Source organism: Triticum aestivum, chromosome 2B (assembly GCF_018294505.1).
Source record: "Triticum aestivum cultivar Chinese Spring chromosome 2B, IWGSC CS RefSeq v2.1, whole genome shotgun sequence".
In the NCBI taxonomy this organism is placed as follows: Eukaryota; Viridiplantae; Streptophyta; class Magnoliopsida; order Poales; family Poaceae; genus Triticum; species Triticum aestivum.
In genome coordinates, this window is record NC_057798.1 from 376229554 (window position 1) to 376256369 (window position 26816).

The 26816-nt window shown below is 44.3% G+C and overlaps 3 protein-coding genes and 1 long non-coding RNA gene across 4 annotated transcripts; 1 reads left to right on the forward strand and 3 right to left on the reverse strand.

Moving 5' to 3' along the window:
• Positions 1 to 7374: 7374 nt before the first annotated feature.
• On the forward strand, positions 7375 to 14472 carry LOC123045006 (factor of DNA methylation 1). The gene is made up of 7 exons (XM_044467918.1): positions 7375 to 7623; positions 8270 to 9179; positions 9324 to 9505; positions 9610 to 9699; positions 13160 to 13444; positions 13544 to 13774; positions 14081 to 14472. Exons 2-7 carry the CDS (start codon positions 8297 to 8299, stop codon positions 14318 to 14320), a joined length of 1911 nt encoding a protein of 636 aa, XP_044323853.1. The 5' UTR covers positions 7375 to 7623; positions 8270 to 8296; the 3' UTR covers positions 14321 to 14472.
• Positions 9915 to 13176, reverse strand: LOC123045007 (uncharacterized). The gene is made up of 2 exons (XR_006420906.1): positions 12543 to 13176; positions 9915 to 12469 (listed from the first exon to the last, which is right to left on the reverse strand). It is a non-coding gene; the product is annotated as an uncharacterized lncRNA (long non-coding RNA).
• A 1280-nt stretch (positions 14473 to 15752) lies between the features above and the next one.
• Positions 15753 to 18041, reverse strand: LOC123045009 (major pollen allergen Ole e 10). Its single transcript, XM_044467920.1, has 4 exons — positions 16856 to 18041; positions 16396 to 16731; positions 16206 to 16236; positions 15753 to 16058 (listed from the first exon to the last, which is right to left on the reverse strand). Exons 1-4 carry the CDS (start codon positions 16908 to 16910, stop codon positions 15959 to 15961), a joined length of 522 nt encoding a protein of 173 aa, XP_044323855.1. The 5' UTR covers positions 16911 to 18041; the 3' UTR covers positions 15753 to 15958.
• A 1288-nt stretch (positions 18042 to 19329) lies between these two features.
• On the reverse strand, positions 19330 to 21638 carry LOC123045008 (pentatricopeptide repeat-containing protein At4g21065). Its single transcript, XM_044467919.1, has one exon. The coding sequence runs from the start codon at positions 21582 to 21584 to the stop codon at positions 19791 to 19793; it is 1794 nt and encodes a 597-aa protein (XP_044323854.1). The 5' UTR covers positions 21585 to 21638; the 3' UTR covers positions 19330 to 19790.
• Positions 21639 to 26816: the final 5178 nt, after the last annotated feature.

Below are 26816 nucleotides of genomic sequence, written 5' to 3' on the forward strand. Positions count from 1 at the left end.
CAGTGCTGTTAAAAACTGAAAAATATGTGAAATAATGCACACACGGGTGAATGATATGTGAAAAAGTGATAAAGATTGAAACATATGTGAAATAATATATTCAAAATAAAATTATAGGGCGAATCTACAAAATTACAAAATTACAGAACTACAAAATACATGGTGAGAAACATCTGTAAAACTATTATGACTAGTGTAGGTCGAATCTTTTGTTGGAAATCCGAGATTCCAAATTTTCTTATGTATTGCAACAACACTTAGATAGAGGATGCAGTCTGCATAGACCTCCGTCCCAAAATAAGTGTCTTAAGCTTAGTACAAATTTGTACTAGAGCTAGTACAAAGTTGAGACGCTTATTTTGGGACGGAGGGAGTAGTTAGTTTCACATGCTTCGCATGTTTGCGCACATGTAAATGCACGCTTGACTGAATTATGTACGGTAGACCAAACTGCACAAGTTCTCCTCTTATATACTCCCTTCGTTCCTAAATATAAGTTTTTGTAGAGATTTTACTATGGACCATATACGGATGTATATAGATGCATTTTAGAGTGTAGATTCATTCATTTTGCTCCGTATGTGGTCCATAATGAAATTTCTCCAAAGACTTATATTTAGAAACGGAGTGAGTACTACGTAGTACATTTCGCTTCCTACTCATCAATGGCAGCAGTGGCAGAGCTACGTTGGGGCAAAACTCGGCTGTAGCTCGCCCAGTGTAGCACCAAATAATGAAGATTGAGAGGCTCTTAATAGGAAAATTAGTAAGGTTAGCTTTAGTCTGGCCTGTTTGGCCCGCGCAAGGATTTTACCCTAGCTCCGCCGCTGAATGGCAGCCTCATGCTAGGTAACGGAACTGGCCGTGGATGCGACTCCGACTGCTCGCCACACATGGTTGTTCGTGTCTATCGGCCGATGATAGGAAGAGGGATGTGAGGGGCTAGTGCGTTCTTTTTAAAAATAGAAAGAACAACGTAGAGAAATGTGCTTTGTACTGTAACCACGAATCCAAGCATCATGGGTCGTCGGATGGGTCCAATAACGGTAGAAATTGCGTTCTATTGCTTGGATTCAAACTTTCAAAACTGCTACACTATATATATATATATATATATATATATATATATATATATATATATATATATATATATATATATATATATATATATATATATATATATATATATATATATATATATGAAGAAGAATTAACTGAAAGATAAGAATAATATAAGAACATAGATTTATGTTTTTTCCCGCAAAAGAAACATAGATTTATGTTTCATGGCGGATCTATACCTGGGAATATTGTAGTGACAAATATCCTGTCGACACTTGGGCTAAGGATGTTGCTGGAGAAAAATTCGAGGCACATCGATCTGAATCTTGAAGAAAAAGTGTTCCACCTGGAACTCAAGGAGGAAGAAGGAGAGGTCGTAAGTTGAAGGAGGAAGGAGAGACCGGGAGCTTGAGGACGAAGAAGAAGGGGATGACCCGTCATGAAGATATTTACGTCCTGACTTTTATTCAATTTCATGGGATCCTGGTGCCGTATCGACGTATCGGGCAGAATGCTCAGACGTATTTAAGATGTATATGAAAAGTGAAAGCTTATGCAACTTATACAGAATCCATGGCACGCATCTTCGCAACATAATGGACGGCTCAAGATCTGCCGCTACATTGCTGTGACCGCGCAATTTTCATTTTTTTTTTGAGAAATCTCGCATGTTGTATTCATTCAAAAGCAATTGTCATAGGTACAAGGTCTGGGTTATGGGGGTTGCTCAACCAAACATGTCTACTTATATCTAGGTTACAAACAAACTTGGCGAGATTATGAGCTTTAAAATTAAAGTTCCTACGCTCGAAACAAAAGAGCAAGAAATAAAGCTATTACAATGGTTCATTATTTCATGTACCAACGCAGCATTGGGGCCTCCTGTTCCGCTGTTGATGTCATTCACCGCCTCTTGGCAGTCCGAGGCCACGCAAATTTTCTGCTGTCCCAGATCGTCCGCCAAAGCAAGGGCCTCGCGGCATGCATAAGTCTCCAAAGTTAAGGGATCAGTAATCCCGTGGTAAACCACCGCCGATGACCTCAAATAATGCCCGACCTGGTCGCGGCATAAAGCTGCAACTGCCCCACCTCTCCGTGATCTAACCACAGCCCCATCAACGTTAATCTTCGCAATGCCGCTCGGTGGAGGAAGCCACCGCTTCTGTCGTGGTGTTGCAACACTGGGATTACCTTCATGCACTCCTCCGGTTCTCAATTGGCCCAGCTCGTCAATGTAGTTATTAATGAAAGATGTTGGGCTCTGAAAAATCGATTCATAGATAGCTTTTCTTCTAGCATACCATATGGACCAAAGTGTGATGACCATCCTTGCAAAGCAGGCTTGGTCCATCTTCTCATTGAGTTCAAACAGCCATATTCTTGCATTGGATTCCTCATTTTTAGACATGAGTGCCACCAGAGTTTCATCCGAAAGCGCCCATACGCAATAGGACATCGTGCATGCAACCAAAGCATGGCGCCATGAATCCTCGCAGCCACAAAGCGGTCATACATCTCGAACTGACATGTTTCTTCTCTTCAACACATCCGTCGTGGGGAGTGAATAGTGAGCAAGTCTCCAAAGGAAGATTCTCACCTTCGACGGGATTCTCAATTTCCACAGAGAGGTCCAAGCTTTTTCATCTTTTTCAGTGTGAGATGATCCGATACCACCGTTCAGCCACTCCTCCCTCTGCAACTTTATCTTAAGCAAAAATTTATAGGCCGGGTTGACGCTGAACTTTCCTTTCTTGTCCGGGTACCAAGCCCAAAAATCCTCTATATTACATGTGCATACCGGAATCTTCGGAATAGCCTCAACATCTATAGGCAGGAAAACTGTCCGGATTAGAGTCTCATTCCATGAGGCTGTTGCCGGGGAGAGCAACTCCGAAACATACCTCGGGGGGTTGGCAACCAGCAACGTGATGGGCCTTGGTGTCATCTCCTTTGGTATCCAGTTATCATTCCATATCTCCGTTGTTTGTCCATTGCCAATCCGGCGGATGATTCCATGCTTAACCAAATCCAGCCCCTCCAAGATAGCTCGCCATATCTGAGACGGTCTAGACCCCAACTCAACGCTAAGGATCGTCCTGTCAGGATAGTATGTCGCCTTCGGTATTATAGCGCTCAAACTCATTGGTTCTTGCAAGAGTCTCCAAGCCTGACGCGCCAACAAAGATAGGTTGAAAAATTCAAGATCTCTAAAACCCAGTCGACCAAGGTGTTTTGAGCGTGTCATCACATCCCATGACACCCATGCCGGCTTGCGTTCTCCCTGTTTGCAGCCTCACCAAAACTTTCTGGTGATGGATTTGATATGATCACATAAGCCTCTAGGGAGTTTGAAACATGACACAGAAAACACCGGGATAGCTTGGGCTACCGATTTAATTAGCACATCTTTCCCACCTGCATACAAACATTTGCTCATCCACCCCTTTACCTTGTCCCATACTCTGTCACTCAAGTATTTGAATGTCCCCTTCTTAGAATGACCCACGTCCGTTGGCATGCCCAAGTATCTGTCGCCCAATGACTCATTGGCAACTTGCAAGTGGCCTTTGGCAGCAACACGAACTATCTCTGGGCAGCCCTTGCTAAAGAAAATTGATGATTTCTCTTTGTTCATCCTTTGGCCCGATGCCATGCAATAAGTGTCCAACAGGTTTGATACTGCTTCAGCTCCATCAACACTCACCCTGAAAAAACAATAGGCTATCATCCGCGAATAAAAGGTGGTTCACCGCCGGTGCCGTCGGTGCTACCTTAATGCCACTAAGCTGGGATGATTGGTTCTGGGATTTTAAGAGGCACGAAAGGCCCTCTGCTGCTAACAAGAAAAGGTATGAAGAGATTGGATCTCCCTATCGAATACCCCTTGAAGGTTTGAAAACTTCTGACTTCACACCATTGAATATTACTGAAAAAGATAATAAGCTCACCATGTTCATCACCACTGACACCCAAGGTGCCGCAAAACTCAACTTCTCCATGATTGATCTCAAGTAAGTCCACTCCACACGATTGTATGCCTTCATCATATCAAGCTTCAGAGCTGCATAACTGTTGTTCTTTGATCTGTTCCTCTTCATGAAGTGTAAACATTCATATGCCGAGATTATGTTGTCAGTTATTAGCCTTCCGGGGACAAAAGCCGACTGCTCCTCTGATATAATCTCTGGGAGAATTAACTTAAGGCGATTCGCTAGCACCTTCGAAGCGATCTTGTAAAACACGTTACACAAACTTATAGGGCGGAACTGATAGAGCAAGGTTGGATTTGATACCTTCGGAATAAGGACCAACAGGGCATCATTCAAGCACGTAGGGCTCTCCTCGCCCCTCACAATAGCCAAAACTGCCCTCGTGACCGCTTCGCCACATACATCCCAGTGTCGTTGAAAGAAGTGAGCTGGAAACCCGTTTGGACCTGGAGGTTTTGTGGGAAACATCTGGAAAAGAGCGGTCTTAACCTCCTTTGCCTCATACGGGGCCAACAGTGAGGCATTCATCTCCGGAGTAACCTTTAAAGGGACATGTTGGAGAACATCCTATATTCCCTCAACACCCTCTGTGGTGTATAGTTGTTTGTAAAAATCAAATGTCATTTGTTGCATTTTAGTTAGGTCCGTGGTCACCTGTCCATCCGGTTTTTGCAGAGCCTTGATCAAGTTCTTCCTCCTCTGCATGGAAGCCCGCATGTGAAAGAAACGGGAGTTCCGAACCCTGCTGATAGCCACTCAACCCGAGATCGTTGTCTCCACATCAGTTCTTCTCGCAGATAGAGTTCAATCAGGCGGTCATTGATCTTAATCTCCGCATGGGAAGGGCCGACTCTCATGCAGTCACTCCGCAAACGATCTAGCTCCTTCAGACAACGAATTTCTCCTCTTACACTCCCGAACGTGGTTCGTGACCAGTCGCCCAGATTATTTGCTAAAGCCTCGAGATTTGCTCAGACTTCCCCACTGTTATATTATGGCCATTGGGCTCCCACGCTACATGCACCGCGGGTTTCAAGTCTGGGTGGGTCTCCCACATAACCTCGTATCTGAACTGCCTGACTTTTTTGGCTCCTCCATTCGGTTGGGTTAACTGCAGTAAGATGGCCGAATGATCCGAAGCGGCTGTGATATGTTCTACAGCCGCCGATGGGAACAAACCACACCAATCCACCAAGCCCAAAGCCCTATCTAGCCTGACTCGGGTATACGAGCCTCCTGTTACTTTCTTCTCATAAGTCCACTTTATGCCTTTGTAGTCGAGATCGACTAAACCACATACGTCAACCGCATCTCTGAAGCCCTGGATTTATGATTGACTCCTCGTTCCAATATTGTCATGTTCATCATGTCTCAACACCTCGTTGAAATATCCTATGCATACCCAAGGCAAATCTTGGAGAGTGGATAGGTTTTTCATCGTGCTTCAAGTTTGATGGCGAAGGTGGGTCTGAGCTTCACCATAGAAAAGAGAGAGCCTCCATGGTTGATCCCCTACGCCAGTTATCTTACAATCAATATGATATCTCGAGTAACCCAAAATCTCGTTTCTTATTTCATTATTCCGGAAAATAGCCAAACCTCCGCTCCTACCGGAGGGATCAACAACAAAAGAACAATCATAACCTAAAGTACTTTTCAAATTTTCAGCTCTTTCCCCACTGATCTGGGTTTCAACTAAACAAAGTACTCTAGGGGCAAACTTATTCGCGAGTTCGCGCAGCTCTTGGACTGTCGGGGCGTTGCCAATCCCCCGGCAGTTCCAGCACAGAAGATTCATTGCGTCCGGTGGTCCTCCGTTAGGGAGGCCACCGATCTCGCGTTTGAGCTCTTTCCCCCATTGGGGTTTTTCTTCACTGCACCACATGTTCCATCCTTCTCCACCGAAGTTTCTATCTTTCCCAACTGCCCCGTTAGTCTAGACCGCTTTGGTTCTTGCTTAGGGGGGAGGGCTAATCGGCAATGTACCTCCACTCAGCTTCGTCACCGGGACCAGTTCCAGACCCGTCGATTTAGGGTTCGAGGAGCCAGCAACTTGGTCGGACGAGCGCTTCCTGTTGTTGTCCAAATCCCTGCCTTCATCTGCTCTTGTTTCATGTTGGCTCGCCGTAGGGTTGTGTGTCGCATGCACCTCTTGCTTCTGATTCTGCTGTTTCTTGTTTCAGCGTCGAGTTCCCCAAGCAGTGGTTGCCGGAGCACGAAGGTTTTTGAACACAAGAGCAGAGGGGGGATGCACCCCGTCGCCATGTTCTTTGAACTCGTGACCCATCATGCCACACACCTGGCACCAATCGGGCAAACGCTCATACTTCACCGCAAAAATCTCCCTCTCTCCTCCCCGGATCAAGGATATAGCTTTCTTCAGTGGGTTGTGGACGTCCAATCTGATTCTGACTCTATAAAAATTTCCTTCGAAGTTAAAAGATGAAGGCTCAGAATCGACAAACTCACCAATCTTTGATGCAAGCGCCTTGACCTTTACATGGAAAGCGATCGGAAGCTCGATGATTCTTGCCCATATCTCAAAAGTGAAGAGCTCAATAAAGGAGGGCTTCGTATATCCATCGTACGGAGCGATAATCACAGGATTTCCCCTGAAGTGCCATGGACCACCCTGGGTAACACGCTCCCAGTCTCCCAAGCAATCAAACCGCATCTGGAAAAGGTTTTCCTCCAAGGTTTTAATCTTGACTGGCATGGCTAGATCCCATGCCGATCTCATGTTACAAAAGAACCAGTAAGTGCTGAAGCCCTTGTCCATATGAACTCAGGCTAAAATCATCCAGCGGAGCGCCTCCTCTGCTGGGGCATCATCATCCTCGAATATCACATCATCGAGGTCATCTTCTTTGAGGGCCAACTCCTTCATCATCTCCTTCAAGTTTCCTTTTCCTTTGCGGTCAGCCGCCGACGAACTCGGGCCAGCCATAGGGTTCGGTCACAGAAGGAGCACGATCTTCTCGAACCAACAACCCTAGCCCCCGGCGGTGAGAGACCAACCCCGAGCCTTGGCAGCAACAGGGCTGCCTCGATCCCAGGATGCAGAGCTCCAATCCACCGGCGGGAGGGACGATAGATCTCAACGTCGCCAAGGCGGCGAGAGGAACGAAACCCTAACTATAGGGAACTCTCATTTCCTCGTAAATAAAATAGTACCATCCAATTTTATTGGATACTCGTACGACTTAAAGCAACTCACCGGTGTCCATCCTCGTGAGGTAGGCCGACGCACACGAGCCCGCAAAAAAGAGAGGAAAAAAGGCCACTTACTAATCGCATAAATAAAGATGAGCACATTTTTGCCTCAGATGGCCAGAGCTGTGAATAACGGAGGTGAAGGGGTTAAGTAAGAGATATAGGTTAGGTGAAACCCCCATCAAAATTCCTCCGTTCGTAAACCCCCGGTCCCCTTGCTGTTCCTCTTCTCAGCCCTTCTTCTCTGATTTCTCCCAGAAATCCCTCGCATTCTCGTGCCGACGGCGCCGGCGCACAAGAAGCGAGGCCTACTGGCCCCGGATTTGCGTGGATTGCTTCTTCCTTCCTTCCTTTGTTGGTAAGGAACCCTAGCGTGATCGTTTTTCGGTTGATTTTCGCGGTTCGTTGCTTATTCCTTAGGTGCGTGGTAACCCATCCTCCATTCTTTGATTATTTTCCACGGACAAGACTACAAGAGGAATCCAAATACTACTGATCAGTGTTAATTTTGCCCTTGGGGTTTTTCCGTTCTTTGCTGTGCCAACGATCAGCCCAACTCCAAATCATTCTCCCCCTCCCTCATTGATTTAGTTGCCGATCCCTTTGCAGTAATCACTTCTTTTTACCCAAACAATATCTGGGATTCTTCCAGCTAAATCTCCGTACACACGTTGAGTACAACACTGGGTGTAAATAAAATCGTTCTGAATGGCAGAGGAAATCCACACATCTGCATCGACCCGATCCTTTTATTACTGTTAGTCATTCCATGGATAGGTTTTTGGTTGGTTTTTATCTGAATATTTTAGAAATTGGTCGCATTTCTCATTTCCTAATTAGTATACGAACTTAAAGTGTGTATAAATGAAATGTTAGCTATTTAATCATTTCCGAGGACTAGCACAGCTTTCCATTCACTTTAATTTGCTATGCCTCTTTACCATATGAATCACTTCAAATCAGTTGATAGCACTGACTGAATGTTTTTTTGTGCTCATCCTCAGGGCATTTTATCTCTCATCCAAATCCCGATGGAGCATACATCTGAAGAAGAATCTGAGATTAGTGATTCGGAGATCGATGAGCACAAGGACAAGATCTACGCTCAACTGCGGTCCAAAAAATTGAAAGTGCAGTATGGTGAGAAGATCTTCCGATGCCCGTTCTGCCTAGGGAAAAAGAAGCAAGATTACAACGTCAAGGATCTTCTGCAGCATGCCTCAGGAATAGGGGCTGCTCAGAAACGCAAGCCCAGGGTGAGGGCAGCACACCTAGCACTTGCAGAGTACGTGAAGAATGATTTGGGCAGCTCCTTGGAACCATCATTGCAACTTGCCATCGTTGAGTATAAGCCTCCTAAGATTGAAGAAGAGAAGTTTGTATGGCCGTGGATGGGCATTCTGGTTAATCTACCAGCTGATTTGATGGATACAAATTTTGTCAGGGAAAGTGAGCATATGTTAAAATCACAGTTATCACGGTTCAGACCATGCGAAGTCACTATTCTTTTGGATTCCAAGGGCCAGACTGATCACTCCATCATCAAGTTTGCTGAAGACTGGACTGGGTTCAAGGATGCATTAGCTTTTGAAAAGCATTTCATAGTGGAGCAGTACAGTAAGACTGATTGGAACAGAAGAAACTGTAGAATGGACGATCTTTATGGATGGCTTGCAAGATCTGATGATTATAACTCTCATGGGACAATAGGAGAGCATCTGAGGAAAATTGGAGTTCTAAAAAGTATTGGTGATCAGGAACATGAGAGAACTGAGCGTATAGCTCATTTTACTCGTCAAATGGAAGAGAAGAATAAGCATTTACAAGAACTGGAGCTGAAGAACAATCAAAATGCCATGAAACTTGATAGCATGATGAAGGAAAAGGATCGAATGGTTGAGGAACATAATGAAAGTATGGACATATTTCGATACTGCGTGTTTTTGCCGCATTTTGCGTACTAATGATCTTACTTGTTTTCTACAATACAGCTGTCAGCAATAATATCATCTTGTGATCACTGAACTTACTGAGTTTCTTTTCCCATTCGATAACCAGAGATAAGAAAGATGCAGGAAGACGCTCGCAGGAATTCTAGTAAAATAGTTGAAGATAATCAAAGACTGCAACAGGAACTGAAGACCAGGAGAGAACAAGCCATCCGGAGACATAAGCAACTTGAAGAGTTGGCTAGGAAAAGTAATATTGACAGAGCAAAAGTTGAAGCAGAGAAAGAAAAGGTTGTTTTTCTTGTCTCCTCCAATGCTATTTTATGTTTTGTTCCTTCTGTTATATCTTAATGAACTGAATTTGAACTTGTGTATGCTGTTCAAAACTCTTACAGAATGCAAACGAGAATGTTCTTCTTGACTTAGCAACCCTAAAGCATCAGAAGGCGCGTGAAGAGCTCAGGCAGCTTCTCAAGAAACACGAGGTATTGCTTTAAAGCATTGTTTGTATGTTGGGTATCTAGTGAATATGCACTAGTGGCTGGGGCACCACCTGGTGGTGCCTCTTGAGGCAGGATTGTGCACACTAATCATGCTGGCGTACTAGTCAACGTCCAGACAGTCCAAAAGAGGGATAGTTGCATGTTGGTTGTTAAAAATACAAGACATTGCAATAGAACTACAACAGCAAGATTGTGCATTGATAAAGCAGGGCAAGCATAGCAGTTTCATACATGTGTATTTCTTTTGGTGATTCTACAAAAGCATGAAATGCCAAATTTAAAGAGTCCAAGAGCACATATATCATTCAGCATAAATTTCTTGTATTCTTGCAAGTTTGAGGATAAGATCGACCTGTTGATCTCATATTTCTGAAATAAGGTTGAGGTGAAGAATGTCTTCAGTCCATGAAAGAGATGCCTCTACATACTTGCGAAGCATAAATCCATCATCGAATTATTCATGGGTAGGTCATTTCTGGCATTTCCAGAAGAACAATGCCATAGCTGCGGACATCGCCCTTGGTTGAGATTTTACTGCCCTTTGCCTCCCCTTTTCCCCACGTCCAAGGTTGTCCTATATCGCATTCGTTTTCATATAGGACAAATATGACAGCAATGTGACTACCTACAAAATAAGAACAAGAGCCAAGGGTACAGCAAATGTGACATCACAGGGAAGGTATGTGCAGAGTAACCTAGCTAGATTGTCTTGTTGCTACGTCAGAGCTCAAAAGAGATACCAGGGAGAACTGAGGTTAAGGAGTAGAAAGGGAAAAAGGTAATCAATATAGAGTGTTTTCTAATACAACACATGTACCACTTCGAAAATGAGATACATACCAGAATAAAATGCATCAGTAAAATTAGGGAACGAAGTAGCTACACATGTTTACTTGTAAGAGAAGGCAACAAGTCAATCAGAATATCAAGTCATGTCACCATAGGTAATCTTTATTATTGCTTCTAATCAGTAAGACATTAGAACCAACAACTTAGAGTTTCTAAAAAAAGGAAAAGTAATATATGCTAGGTAGCTAGTCATCTTGCTAATTTATCAACATGCTTGTGAGGGTAAGTGATTACTAAATTCAGAGCTACAGTTTTATATTGTCAACCAGACTTTTGCTTAAAGAGGGATTTTCTAAATTGCATCAGAACCTGAAGGCCCGTGAGATACTAATTAGTACAGGAGCAGATGACATATTAGATCTAGCAATTGGTGTGATCCCATAGTAGATGGAGTGGCAGACTTGAGAGCCATGGAACAAAGACAAAGGCCTTCAATTTCATCACTTTCTATTTCAGCACTTGGTCATAATATAAACAAGATACACCAAATGACCATAGTTCAGTTTACTATTAAAGATTTGGTTATGTCGAAATAGAGAACGTTAAAAGAATAGAGGGAGGAGGTCAACTTATTGGATCTGTGGTGCTTGACAGAGGCAGAGGTAGAAGAGAGGATGTAGCACAAAGAGCCATACCTGAACTCGACGCAGCAATTTTCGTATATAACACAACAACATAATAGAACTTTAAGGATACATAAATGCATCATAATATAATTTTAATTATACATAAATGCCCAGTAATCTGACACTATCCATCATACCTAACCTGAATATATAGAACTACTTGTACATAGCATGATATACTAAAAATCCATATGGACCACTTACACATAGAGAACTGTTCATATAGAGCTCAGCAAAAGAAGGAAAACATGAGATTGGCATTAATACATGTATACATTATTTTGGGAACAGATTGCTTCATGCCAACTTATTCTGCAGTAGGGATAATTTCACCATTACAATTCATGCTAACGTTATAGTTAGAACAAATCATTAACAAAAGGAGAAAAAACAACACTATTTTTGTATCACTGACTCGTTTGATTTCGCAGAAAGAGCATAACTATTCTGGAAACGGAGTAGTATAAACACTGAATTTTCTCTTCGGTCCTTCCAATAGAAGTACATACTGAAGAAGGGAGCTATTCATCCAGCATACAGAAAAATGACCTGCGCTCTTGAAATAAACTGATCAATATGTGAAATTCAAAATTTCTCCGTTGTTGCTTTACCCCTACATTGAATCACACATCGGCAGGTGAATAACACTCAATTTTTAAAGTATCTCAACCGAATCAGGATTAAAAAAAACTACAGTTTAAGTGCCCATTAGATAGACAGGCTAAAAAACATAGACATTTAACCTTTGAACTATTACCTTACAAATGAGATATATGAGATCCATGTGTAAAGCTGTTGACAATGAACAAGTCCAAAGAGGAGGTGTAAAAGATAACTAAATCATATGATGCATCACAAAGGATTTTTTTTTTAGTACATGATGAATCTGCAGTACATATTATCAACGAATCATGAGAGTATATATCTGCAAGAGTAAATTTCCTTTGAACAAACAGTAAAGGTCCAGTTTTTAAAATGTGTCCCAAATTTCAAAACATACAGGTTCAGTTTTTACCTGCTAGAACAGGAAGAATTCGGCAGTCTTTTATACAGCTTCATCCTCTTCCTCTAGAATGCACCTGAAGCGAAAAAGCAAAGGGTAAAATCAGATGCACCAGAACCAAACAAGAATTTATCTGCTCCAGATATTCAACATTTGGCCTGGGAAGGGGGCGGACCATGACCACAACCAGCCTTACTTCTAGAAAAAAAACACAACCAGCCTTCTCGCCAGTCATCTTCCTCATTGGTTTCCCACGTCCTCATGTACCAACCTCCTTCAGGAAACCAGTGAGAACCTTAGGGGTGCATACCAGAACCCGTAGTGAACTCTAAGAGGTAGAGAGAGACCTGGATCCTCTAATCGCGTGTTCGTGCTGCCTTCCCGACGCGGCGATCACAACGGCAAGGACGTGGATGGTGCGGCTGGGGATCCTTGCCCTCGTAGCTGAGCGCCAGACCGCACTACTCAAGGGAGATGGGCAGCGCCGGAGGAGGTGGGATGGGGGCGGCGATGGCGGGGGCAACCCTAGCAGCCACTTGGGAGAGGAAAAGACGAGCATCGGGAATGTGGGCATCGGGGATAACCTCCTCACCTCCACTGGTCGACCGCCTCTAGCAAATCCGCTCATCGGCCGATCCGGTGGAAGGGGAGGACCAAAAAGGAGCACGCCGGCAGTGGCGCGGGCGCATCGCCGGATCGAGTAAATTTTGCGGGAGGGGAGAGGTTGAGTGCGATATAGAGAGGGGAGACGAGACGAGAGGGATGAGGCGTGCCTACGAAGGAAAGGTCGCGTGCGTGGGGAGGAAAGGGAGGTGGGGTGTGGGGCTCGATGTGCTTTTCCGCTCCCAATGGCTTTATTTTTCTTTACTTCGACACAGTAAAAACGAGGACGTGGCTCTCGCAAGCGTTCGCCCTTTGCGCGACGCGTAATGGGTTTGATTTGTTTCACTTCCTGAAATTGCAGCAAGAGAAAGAAGATGCTTTCAGGAGGCAATACAAACTGGAAGAGGACTTAACTTCTAAGCAGAATCTTGAGATGGAATTAGCACAGTTGAGAGGGAAGTTAGAGGTAATGAAGCACATGGGAGCTGAGGCAGATACAACATCAAAGGAATTTGATAAGGTGTCTGAAGAGCTGAAAGAGAAAGATGAACAACTTGAAGCCATGGAATCTGCAAACCAGGCCCTTATTATTGTGGAACGAAGGACCAATGATGAACTTGAACAAGCCAAGAAAGAACTTATACAGATATGTATAATCTCTATTGTACTCTTAATTTTCTATTGATTGTGATACCTTATATATCGCTTCGTCCTTCTCGCGGGTAACAAATTACTCGCTGTGTAGGGCCTACAACAGATACAAGTAACTCGATCCACTATTGGTGTCAAAAGAATGGGTGTGCTTGATGAAAAAGCTTTTGTTGCTGCATGCAAGAAGAAAGCAGGAAATGGTGTTTCTAAAAAAAATGCAAAGTATGATGTAGAGGCAACACTTGTGTTATCAAAATGGGAAGATGAGATCAAGCAACCAGATTGGCATCCTTTCAAAGTTATCGATGTTGATGGACAGACAAAGGTAAGCCTTTTTATTTTGCTTATATTATACTGCTCCTTTTCGGAGAACAACATATACTGGTTGAGAGGGTGTCCTGGTCCATGTTTCTGTAGTTCCATGCATGTTTGTTTGTGTATTAATATTTTTGATTTGATTTGATTTGATTTGATGGGCAATGGTCAGATTGTCAAAAAAGAAAGGAAAAAACTGAAGTATTTGAATTTCAACTGGATACATCGCTATCCTGATTTGAGTCCTTGATCCAGTAATGAAAACACTGTTATGACTTTGCAGCCTGTGATTCTGATAGACGTTTGAATGGTGCAGGAAATAGTCCGGGAAGACGATGAGAAGCTGCAAGCCCTGAAAGAAGAGCTAGGGCAGGAGGCCCACGATGTTGTGGTCAAGGCCCTTCTTGAGATGAACGAATATAACCCCAGCGGCAGGTACCCCGTCCCCGTGCTGTGGAACTTCAAGGAGAACCGGAGAGCGCCGCTTGACGAGGCAGTAGCGTACATTCTCAAGCAGTGGAAGACGAGCAAGAACAAGAGAACCTACTTCTCCTGAGTGAGATCCGACGCCTCCTAGTCCTAGCTGTAGTTTCTGGCCTGTGGCGCTGTAAAATCGTATCGTAGTAACAGTACTTGATGCTTAGTAAATTGCAAAAGGAATAAACACAATTGCGAAGAGGGTTTTAGAAAACCATTGGATTTTTTAGAGATACTAAGCTCCCATGAAATGAGACCTCTTGGTGCTTTTTTTTGTTGTTGTTACGTTTATGGCCTCCTATGTCAAAGGGTGGACAGGCCGTCGGCTCCAATGGAGCCTATTCGCATCGGAACCCGACGCTCATAGCGTAATCCATGGATTACCTCTTCGCAGGTGTGGGCAAATCTGTAGTCCTTCGACTCGAATATGGAATGAGCAAACTCCCGGGTCTTCCGCCACAAGAGCGCCCCGCTGACGATCCTTCTCAACATCATTATAGAAGAAGCAAAGTTTTGGAGCATAGCGGGAGCAAAAAAACTAGGGGCACTACTTGAACGCGAGTAATTGCCATGTGGATTTGTCGTGGGTTGATTGTAACAAACTCTATTCTCTCTTCTTAATTAATGGATGAGGCAAATCTTTTGCCTCCGTTTCAAAAAGGAAAAAAATAGTCCTTCGACGCGTTTTCCGCTGAATACGACCTCCTTCTTGGGGGTGGGGGCGAGCTGGTTTTCTGCTTCGTGCGTTTGAGAGGGGGCGACGACACCTTGCTAGTTCTGCGTCAAGCAGTCGAGTCGCGGCTTTCTCCGTCTTCCTCGTCAGGCTCCTCGAGTTGTGGGTTTGCAGTGGAAGACCGACGTCATCCTAGCATTGGAGGAGAGCCAGAAACAGAATGATCGAGCGCTAGAGATCCAAGCCAACGTGAGTACCTATCTGACAATCGTTGTAGCTATGCCTTGTAGCGGTATATGTAACCTCAAGGTTGTGAGCCAACAAGGTTGAGAGATTGGATATATGTCAAGGTTGTGAACCAACTAGGTTGAGAGATTGGAGTTCTTTTGGGACGAAAATCAGTGCAGAAAGAGAGATTCGAAGAGGCAAATGTATGAGTGAATTGGATTGTGTGGGAGCGTGCATGCACATTGGATCATGCCTACACATGCCAGCAAAGTAGGGAAGTTACAGGAAAGGAGGCCATTTCGGTGTATATGGTCTGAAGATCAGTTGGGATCATGTAGGATCGAAAACGACAATACACCCCAACACTAAACGACTAGCTACGGAAACACCGAACTAAAGACCAATAAACTGAATAAACAGGAATATCGGTCAACTCAGTTTGGTTTGGTTCGTTGGTTTTCTATGTAAAAATGCTCAACTCTATCTGTAATAGCCCCATAAAAAAGACTTAACTCATGACCGAGAAACAGCAAAGCGCGTCACCTTCTAGTAAGCATCTAACTTATCTAATATTTCTGTAAATCTGAGATGGAACGCTGAGGAGAAAAGGTGGCAGTGGGCACTTCCTGTATTCAGTTTGCATTCAATCACCTTTAATAAAATATAGATATATACTCCGAAGGCATGTCCTTGTAAAATTACAGAAAAAGTTCCTTACATAAGTGCAAAAAAGGAGAAACCACCATAGCATTGTTGATTTTGCATTACATACTTTGGTAGCACCATTAAGCCATCCCAGCCACCGACACACGGCGCTCAGTACACAGCTTGGAAAACTCTGAGCTGAAGCATGGTCAGCAACGCAGCACAGATCATCCTCATGCTCCTCAACACGAGCGCTGAAGCAGCAGAAGTCCTGCACCAGCCCAGCAGAAGCACTTAATATTACTACTGGTACAATAATTCAACAGTAAATTACGTGTGGAAGTGTTTCTTGTGAAATTCATGTGTTACAAACTGGAGTGCCTTTGGTATACTAGTAGTACGTGTGAAGTAGACTCACTCAGATGCCAGGAACTTGCATGGCCCGAAACCTATCAAGACAGACAGCAAATAGGTCACACCACTGAACAACTCATCATTAAAATAAAATATGTAGCTCAGCCACGGACTTATCAAGAGTAAGCACTCTACATCCGCTGATGGATGGAATGGAGCAGAAGATATATTTCAAAAAAGGAAAAGGAATTTACTTGGGTCCCTCTTGGTGATGGTTCCAGCGCCGCCGAAGTTGCAGGCGATGTCGGAATTGCCGTTCTGCTGGTAGAAGATGTTGAAGGCGTAGGAGGCGTGCAACAGCAGCGTGTTGGGCTGGTAGCAATGGCCGCCCGGCTGCAGCGGCGAGCAGTCGGCGGCGCCCTGGCCGCACGCCCAGTCCAGCGCGTTCTGGAGGTCCTCCTGGGGGACTCCCGGCCGCGCGACGCACCAGGTGACACCGTCAATGAAGCTCGTGTTTCCCTCGGGAGGAGACAGGGTAGGGATCGGAGTGGTCGACTCGGCCTTCTCCTGCGGCGCGCCTGCCGCGCACACTGATCACACACATGCATGATTCAAATGACACAACAGCGCTCAAATGACAGGGTAGAGCAAGTGACATAAGAAGGCACGGGCAAAGAAACAAGAGACATGTATATATGTGGTGTAAGAACTCACCAATGAAGCACGCAAGGATCAAAATAACGTTCATGATCAGCTCCTTTCTCTTCATGTGTGAAACAAAACTAACTCAAAAGACACCCCTCTCTCTCCCTCTCCCTCTCCCTCTCTCTCTCTCTCTCTCTCTCTCTCTCTCTCTCTCTCTCTCTCTGACCCGTCTCTTTCCCCTATGTGAGTCTTAGGGAATATAATGGGAGTCCGAGCGAAGAGCGCCTGTATCAACAGGAAAGAAGCTACTGTCCATGCAAAGGGCACTGGATTTCAGTTCACTACTCGAGTCGCTGAAAGAAGCAACTCATGAACCAAAAAAGTCCCCGGGTTGCTCACCGTGCATGGTGCATACTTATGGCCATGGCAGAGAGGCTTGTGTGTGCTGTGTAAACCAATGCAGATCAGATGCCTTTATGAATATAAAACAACACTGACGATATCGAATGACTTGAAGGCCAGGCAAACCATAGATTCTGCTGCCATGCCATGGAGGTATGCATGCATGGCCATGATTTCTAAAGGGACAAAAGGAAACCAGGCAATAGATTCCACGAGATCTCTCAAGGGGCCAAGTGAATGGTGTGTTACCTTTATTTTATCTTTTTGCTGTTTCATGGTAGAATGTGTCGGAGCTTCACGAGCAAAAGCTTTTCTTGTGGATTAAGGGAAGAACCTCCATTCGCTTTACAAAGCTAGACTCAAACCTAATGAATGAGGTTTGGTGAACCAGATTGCCTTGACTGACCTACACCACCTGCCAAAGGTAACATAGCATACTAAATAGAATGGAGCAGCTAGGAGTGAAAAAAACCCTGAGAAAAGGCTCCTCAGCTCGGTCGCCGAATGGGCCGATCTTGATTCCCTTCTAGTGAGTAGCTGGCAAGAACTCAATTCGGCTCGGCCACCGCCACATCCGGGAAACTTGTTAAGCTTAACACGAAACCACTGGCACAAAAGTGGTGCCAGAAACTTCTTTGAGAAAGGAAACCATACTAGCAGAAACCATCAGTGGTGATCCCAATGAGTTGAGACATATGGAACAAAGTAACACCAACTAACAAGGTTAAAGAGGACGTATAACTATAATATTGGGCTAACCTACCTTTGATGTTTGTCATGAAGAAAGTTGTATCTTTAGACAATATATATGGTCCTGCATTGATTTACTGAAAAACCTGATCATGTCGTGCAGACCTACTTTTCACATGCAAATCTACAGCGAATACTTGTCACGCAAGGGAAGCCTGCAAGTAACTACAACTGTGTTTGTTGGAATTTCGATTTCGAATCAGAATCTGGCTAACAGTCATATCTCAGTTTTGTCTCCGCTGAAATGGTTAATTTTGGTTACATGTGATAATTAAAAGTACTCAAATGTGTTCAAAAAGTCTGTAACTCGCACATCCTCAGAAAGAATGGATTCATGGGAGATGTGTCATTTTGGTATCTTACATACATACCAATATACTAGTTACAGGACCACCCGCAAAACATGTCTCATGTCATTGTCTATTAAATAAAAGGGCTCATGTCATTGTACTGTTCTTGTTTGTATATTTTTCTTCTAGATAGAAATAGAATACACAGTTACAATGCCACAGGAAGCTTTTACCTTCTATTTATCCACCCTACTTTCATATGCTCCAGATCGTTAAAATGCACGCATTGTGAAGATCATGTATTTGCCCTGGAGGGGCACAGTCCTCTGAGCCCATCAGTCCAACAAGATGCCATCCTGCTGTGGAATCCCCTCCTGGCATTGTCATGACTCAAAACTTCCAACCACACTTACCTGGACTCAGACGCACCCAATCAGAAGGTGAGGCAAAGTCCCCTGATCTTCATCGCAAAGTGGGCATCGGACTGGGTGGTCGAGGCATTTCCATTGCAAACGGTCTGCAGTCCAGCAGCAATCCCATGCTGCTAGCCACACGAAGAATCGACACTCAGCAGGTGCTTATGACTTCCAGATCATGCTTGTGAAGTTGGCCTCCACCCTAGTGGGGAAAAGGTTGTGTAAGCTGTCTTTGCCGAATACACTTCGTCTAGGGTCCACATCCACCAGAACTCATCTTCAACATGAGGCATCGGATTTGTATCGGCGACTAAATCCCATAGATTGAGGAACCCTGCAAACTGTATCATCCCTAGCTTTATCATGCCAATCATCTACTGTGAATCTTTGATTACAAGAAACAGAACATTCATTCAAGACAACCTTACTGTCTGAGAAAAAAACAGAAAATCTTAATGATCTGTCACAGTAATATCCCATGGAGCATACCAAACAGTAGGATACTGGTAGATTCTTTGTACGACGCAGACTATTTTAGAGGTGCAAATTCTGAAATACAGGTGCGTCATTAGAATTGTAGTATACACTAGCAGTATCAGCTCCCAACCTGCTATCTGCTGTATCTCTGGTTGCCTCTGTTTCTCACTTCCACATTTTGTAAGTTGGACTAGATATGAGAATAATAGATGAGGTTACCTCCACACTTCCATTCAGAAATTGGATAATGTGACTGAATCAACACATGTGTCGAGATCTGAACTTCTACAGAACTTGTTGTACAACCAGGACTCAGAAATTTACATCATAATATTTCCAACAATAGAATGGAGATGGCAGTATCCAGCTTCAACCTTGCTTTTTGATGTGCCATGTCCTGAAGCTTATTTTTTCCACTACACATTTAGCGAGTTAGACCAAGACTGAGATTGCAGCGACCTGTAATAGATGAGGTTGCCCCAATGCTTTCGCTGCAGTAGTCCTGTGCAACAGAAACCAGATGTTGTGGTTGAGTCAAAACATGAGGTGTCGACAAATGAAGTTCTATAGAACTGTTCTGCAACCATAAGTCACCAGCATTCCCCTGATTATAGGGCATGGAACCTCATAAACCATGCATTCATCACTGTCAGTCCGTACATGAATCAACTACCAATAATCTTTACATGAGCATTCTCCACCTTTGAAATGGTGGAACCTACTGCGATCCCTAACAATGATTTCATGGTCATATACCTTAGATATTAGCTTAATTACCAAATGGCAGTCTCCACACACCCTCAAGTTCTTCACTATCCTGATAGGAGTACCAGGAAGACACTTCAGCAAGGCAAAGGCAATGGCCAGCCTCTCGCTATGGTAGTTTAATGCAGCCTCTTTCTCTTCCTCCTCTATATCTGCCAATACATTGCTTGTGCGGGGGTCGTAACCTTGGCGCCTCAATCTCTCTGCTATCTCGGCAAGCATTTGGTATATCTGATCACTCTCAGGATGTGATCTATCGCCCATAACAAACTCATAGACCGAGTTGCGGAGCTCCACAAGGCTATGCCCTGGGTTTTTCCTCACTCCACGCGTGACCATTGTCTTCCTAAGGACATGGACATCTGCCCACCTCCCAACAGCAGCATACAGATTTGAGAGGAGGACATAGTCGCCGCTGTGCCCAGGGTCAAGCTCAACCAGCCGGGCCCAAGCAGCCTCCCCAAGTTCCAGCTTCTTGTGCATAGCACAAGCACCTAGCAATGTCCGCCACACAACAGCATTGGGCTCCAGTGGCATCGTGCTGATATAATTGTGTGCTTCCTCAACTCTTCCAGCTCTCCCCAGCAGATCCACCATACATCCAAGATGTTCAATCTTTGGTGCTATGCCGTACTTGTCCTTCATCTCATTGAAATATCGAAACCCATCGTCGACCCACCCGCAGTGGCTACAAGCATACAGCACTCCCACCATAGTGATATCAGTAGGGATAAGCTTCTCCCCCTCCATCAGACCAAACAGCTCGAGTGCATCCTTCCCAAACCCATTCCCTGCCAAACCCACGATCAGTGACGTCCATGAGACGACGGTCCTTCCCACCCCCATCTCCTCAAACACCTTCCTTGCATCCTCAACTCCGCCGCACTTGGCATACAGGTCAATCAGCGCGTTCCCAACATGTCTGTTCCCTACTAACCCAACCTTCGACGTGAACACATGCACCCTCCTCCCGAGAGCAAACGCCCCGATCTCCGCACACGCATTCAAAACACTCACAATGGTGAATCCATCCGGCATGAGGTCCACCTCGAACGTCTCCCGGAAGATTGTCAGTACCTCGTTGGGCCTCCCATTGGCCGCGAACCCGTTCATGACGGAGTTCCATGAGACGAGGTTCCGCTCCAGCACCGGTATTTCGTCGAACACCCTGTGGGCGCTCTCAAAGAGGCCGCACGCGCCATAGTGGTGGACGAGCGAGTTCTTGACGAAGACGAGCGCCACCAGGCCGTTCTTGGCGGCCTCGGCGTGGAGGCTTTCGCCTTCGCGAAGGGCAAGGAGGCGTGTGCAGGCCTGGAGGAGCGGCGGGTAGGTGTGCGTGTCGGGCGGCGCGAGGCGGCGGCGGTGGAGCGCGAGCGCGAGGCGTGGGCGCGCCGAGGACGCGGCGATGCGGAGGACGGTGTTGAGGGAGAAAGGGTCCGGGTCGGGGAGGAGGCGGGAGAGGACGGCAACGGCGTAGAGGAGCGGGGGAGCGCCGGCGCGGAGAGAAGCTAGGTGGAAGAGGAGGTGCTTGGCGAGGAGAGGGTGGGAGAGGGGCACGCCAGCCGCACGGAGCGCGCGCGCGTGGATCTGCTTGGCGGCAGAGACGGAGGGAGACTGCAGGTGGAGGCGGAGGAGCGCGACGCAGTGGCGCAGCGCCGGGTGCGTGGAAGGTGGTGCAGGAGCGATTGCCTCGCGCATGGCAATGGCATGGCCGTGCCGCGGTCAGGGTTCGTGATGGCTTTGGGGAGGGAAAAAGTCCATTTTAAACCTTTAATTTGTAGAGGTCAGGCGAAACAAACCCTTAAATCGAGATCCCGGTCGATTGCACCCTGAACTCTGCAATCCCGGTCTAAATCAAACCTTCGGGTCATTTTCCAAACAGGAATTGCTGATGTGGCAAAGAATGATCGGGATTGGGGAGGAAACGCCCGCAGGTGGGCCGGCCTAGTTCGCGGCAGCCCGTGCTGCGCGTTGTTGCTTCAGTTTTTTTGTTTGTTATTTGTTTTTTTTTCGGTTTTTCTTTCCTGGTTCTTTTTTCTTTTCCTTTTCCTTTTTATTTTTTATATTTATATTTATAATCTTTTCCTTTTTCCTTTTTTATGATTTATTTTTTTATTTTTAATGTTTCTTTTTCCCTATAGTGTTACAAAATGTTAATTGTATATTTAGGAATGTTCACGGTATATTACAAAAAAGTTCATCATGCATTATAAAATGTTCATTGTATATAAAAAATTGCTCAATGAATATAAATTGTACCCTATGTTTTTAAAATTTGTTCAGTGTATATTACACAAATTTTTAATGTGTATTCGAAAATTGTTCAACGTATATTACAAATGTCCAATGCATATTCGCAAATTGTTCAACACGTATATTCATAGTTTTCCCAAAATGTTCATTATGTATAATTTAAAATGTTCATCGTACATTAAGAAAATGTTCAATGGATATTAAAAAATCCAGGCGCATGAAAAAATTTAGCTTGAAAATTGTTTCACGAGTAAAGCTCGAACTCGCGATCTGCCGCTAGTGCATACATCTTCCAAACCAACAGACCTGCCGTCTTCCAGTGTTAAATTAGGGGCGCCCGACTTTAAGAAGTAACTTACATCACCTGAACATTTTTTATATATGCTGAACAAATATTTAAATACACATTGAATATTTTTTATATATGCTGAACAAATATTTAAATACACATTGAATATTTTTGTGATATACACTGAACAAAGTTTAAATATGCATTGAACATTCTTGTGAATATATGTCGAACAATTTTAAAATACACAATGAACATTTTCTTAAAGATGTTGAATATTTTCTTAAATATACGCTGAACATAAATATGCAATGAACTGGTAATAATACACGAAAAAGAAACAAAAATAAAAATAGGAAAAAGAAAAGAAAAGAAATAGAAACAGAAAAAAGAAAGGAAAGAAACAGGAAAAAGAAGAAAAATCATCGCGACCCTGGGATGCCCAAATGAGGCGTCGGGTGTGCAGGCTTCAGCGAAGCCACGTCCTTTTGACGCCTGCAGGCGTCAAATAGGATCTGCCCCGGTATGCGCCCTTTGGAATTTTTGTGTTTGAACGAAAAAAAAACCCTAACGGGCCGGCCCACCAGACGAATCCCAGTTGAAACAATGTCAGGGTTTGATTTAGACCGGGATTGTATAGTTTAGGGTGCAATCGACCGGGATTTCGACTTGAGGGTTCATTTCGTCCGACCCCTACAAGTTTAAGGTTTAAAATGGACTTTTTCCCTTTGGGGAGGGAACGCGGCGCAACGAAAATCTTATATACTCCCTCCCTTCCTGGGTAAAAAAATATAAAAGTGTTTAGGGCATGACCAATGGAGACCCAATGGAGGCTGCCAGGTGCTCCATCAAACACATAGGCATGAGAGGATTAAGGCTATTGCTCACATGCATTCAGTCCAATGGTGGCTATGGTGGTGCTGCCGCCATGTACAATGCATAGCCTTAAGGTGATGCCTCGCATGTCATGTAGGATCGGATATGATGTAAAGTAGGTTCGGATAGGGAAGCGGGATCCTCTCCAGGAGGCGGGTGGTTGAAGAAAAAAAGTATGGTCCGGTAACAAAAGCTGAAAAGATGGAGTGGAAAGTAGAGATGCATGTATACTAGAGTCTTTATTTTTTATTTTTTAATGAGGCCCACTAATGGTAGCTTGCATTGGGAAGAAAAAATAAATGTAGATGCCTCAAATTACTTTTTGTCATGGGGCATATGTATCCATATGCCACCATTATACATGCCCTCACACGATCACACCCGTCATCCTTTGGTCCCCATGTGTTATCTTTTTCATTCTGCCTCCCCTTTTTTCCTCTCCCTCCTTACTTTTTCTTTCTTTATTTGAAGAACATGTCTTCTCTGCAAGCTTCACCTGGCACATGCAAGCAGCGGTCCTACTGCCACAGTGGCATCCGAGCCTAGTTGGCTTATGAAACATAATCTTTGAGGCTACCCATTCGCCATGCCCTTATAGATAACCAAAGTAGTGATTTAAACCTCTTATATTTCTTTACAGAAGGAGTACCACATTTTTTCTGGTTTTTTAGTCTTTTTGTATTTTGATTTTTAATTGAGTCAAACTTTAAACTTTGATATAACTACCAAAAAATAAATTATATATCATAAAAATAGTACTCCCTCCATCCCAAAACAAGTGATTAAACTTTGTACTTAAAATTAGTACAAAGTTGAGTCACTTATTTTAGGACAGAGGGAGTATCATTGAAAACCTCTTTCGAATATAAATTCAATAATGTAACTTTTATGACATATAACTTATATTTTGTTAGGTTAAAATTTAGCACAAAATATAAAAAGGACCAATAAATCCAGACGAACATAGTACTACCTAAATACACGTATGCTGCTACATAAAATAATATCTAAAGGGAAGTGACGTGTGACCGATTGTCCTCGGTCGTGGTGGCGCCAACTATGTTGTGACAACGTTGGTGTATACCAGCTCCTGCACGGAGAAGAGTGGCAAGATGAGTGGTGGGCAATATTTTTCGCGATCCTCGCCCGATGTCGTCCTTGATCCAGCAACCCAAGTTTCCTTGGGCTCTATCGCATGCCGACAACGGATGGGAACGCTAGTGTGTCATGTTGCATGCTCATCGATGGATAATGCGCATGGTTGCGCGACATAGCACGACTGTCGGTGCAGGCAGTCGGGATGTCATGCATAATCGTCGGGGCCTCGTAGGGAGCCACCTTTGTGTTCGCGGTCGATGAGCAATCAACACAATGCCGTCCGAGCCAGCCACATAGTAATAGAAGTTGGGGTGGCGACGTAGACGCCCTAGCGCACTCGGTCATGTCGGGAAGGTCACGAAAATTCCCTGAAAAATACCAAGGGGCTTTGGGAGTTTCTGAAATGTTCTGGAAAGTTTGGAAGGGTCTAGTGGGTCGATCCCTTGGTTGTCCCAAGGGAGCAGCTACATGGGCCTAATTGGGGGGCATACATTGCACCCCCTCCATCATGGGGGCAAGGCAAGCAGGTGTGTAAAGGGGGAAGGAGTCGTCCTAGGAGGACTCTAATCCCTAGGTCGATCGACCCCAAGGGGCTTCCCCTCCTTCAAGTCGGTGTCCTTGGTCATCTATATATAGTGGGGGCACACCCCAAAGGACACACCAATCCCTTGGATCATGCCGCTGATGTCTGTGCCCCTTCTCTTCCCTCTCGTCTATATTAATCTAGATGGAGATACGCCGCTAGGCTGCTTCTCCTCCCTCTAGTTATTCCATCAGTTTTTCTGTGCTAGTCTACGGAATGCTGCCGAAACTCTACTTCAGTATATTGGATCGCCACCAGTATAACCTAGCTCACGACGGAAGCTAAAATCAAAAATATCTTTTGCAATTTTAATTTAAATATATTGTTTTTGTTTTGGTTTAAAAAATTGAGGAAAAATAAATGTTCACATAAAATAAAATAATTTTTCGGGAAAAAATGACAAAATGTTTAAAAACTTCTAAAATGTTCACAAATTTTTTAAGTATGTCCCCAACAATGTGTGTCGGCCTAGTAGCGCAACCAAGGTGGATGCGTGATCGCTATTTGTAAGTGCAGCAAGTGCCCCATTAGTGGTTTTAGAGTATCGATGACAAATAGGTTGAGGAACTAATGAGTTCGTGAGTATACACAGAAGACAGAGTTCCAGAAGATTTGGTTTAACACATGGAAGATGACCCCTAAAAATGTATTTCTTCAAGTGAAAAAATTGATGATGAAATTGGTACGACCTTTGAAGAAATTGAAGTGTGAATACTTTGTTTTCATAGTTTCTTCTTCTTTGAGTCATAGAAAAAATCGTACTGTCAAAGGGGGTCTAGGTGAATCATATTTCACATTTCCAAAGTGATGCTCAAACCTATCCAAACCTATACACAAGTCGCTTCGAATGAAGCCTTTGGAAATCTCCTATACAGCTGAGGCAGTTCATCTGGCCGCTGATGAATTTGGTCATGCTGAGGAGTTAGGAGTTCACCAGTGCGTTCTGCCTAAGAGTGAGGAAATTGAGTGCCCCGACGAATTTGAGAGTTCAAATATCAACCGTTGCTACGCCGTGTGCAAGTTGTCGAGTGGATCCTTATCGTGACAACGGTCGAATGAGAGAAGGGCATTTATGACAATTCATGTCGGGTTGCCCTGGCTACAAATAGCCGTCCCCCACAACCACTTGTTGGTTGGCTGCTCCGAGAGAAACTAACACTTGTCATAAGAGAGCAATCCATCCTCTGATGATTTTGAGAGAATTCTAAGTGAGAAAAAACCCTAGAGCTAAAGTGATTAAGCATCACTGAAGAGATTGATCTGTGTGATCCGACGCCTGTTACCTTTGAAAACTGTCATTCTTTCAGACGGTTAGGCGTCAAGTTTTGGATACACCAAGAGTAATTGTGGTGTGCAGGTGAACAAGTCTATGAAGGTTTTTGAAGTTTACCTTGAAGACTTACCACGAGTGATTGGACGAGGACTAAGTGACCTTAGCTCAAGAGAAATACAGTGAGGATTGTGTGTCCTGTGAGTTGCGACTCAGCCGCCTTAACCAGACGTACAGTTGATGCAGCAACTGGAACTGGTCTATCAAATATCATTGTCTTCACCGAGCCAATCTGGTTTCAAGTTCCTCAACTCTCTCTTACTTTATTCCGCTGCTGAAGGATTTGTGATCTGTGCTCTGACGAATTTGAACTAAAGAATTTCATCTCACTATCTTTCATTTCCTTAGTTCATTTTCTTCATGCGTGTATGAATGTATGATTGCATGTTCTTCACTCTTTCGTATCCAGATTGCATGTACTTTGATATGTGATGACTTAGTTTTCCTTGTGTTTCTATTTCTTCACTCTAATCTTCGTCAAATTCTTCAGAATTTGACGAA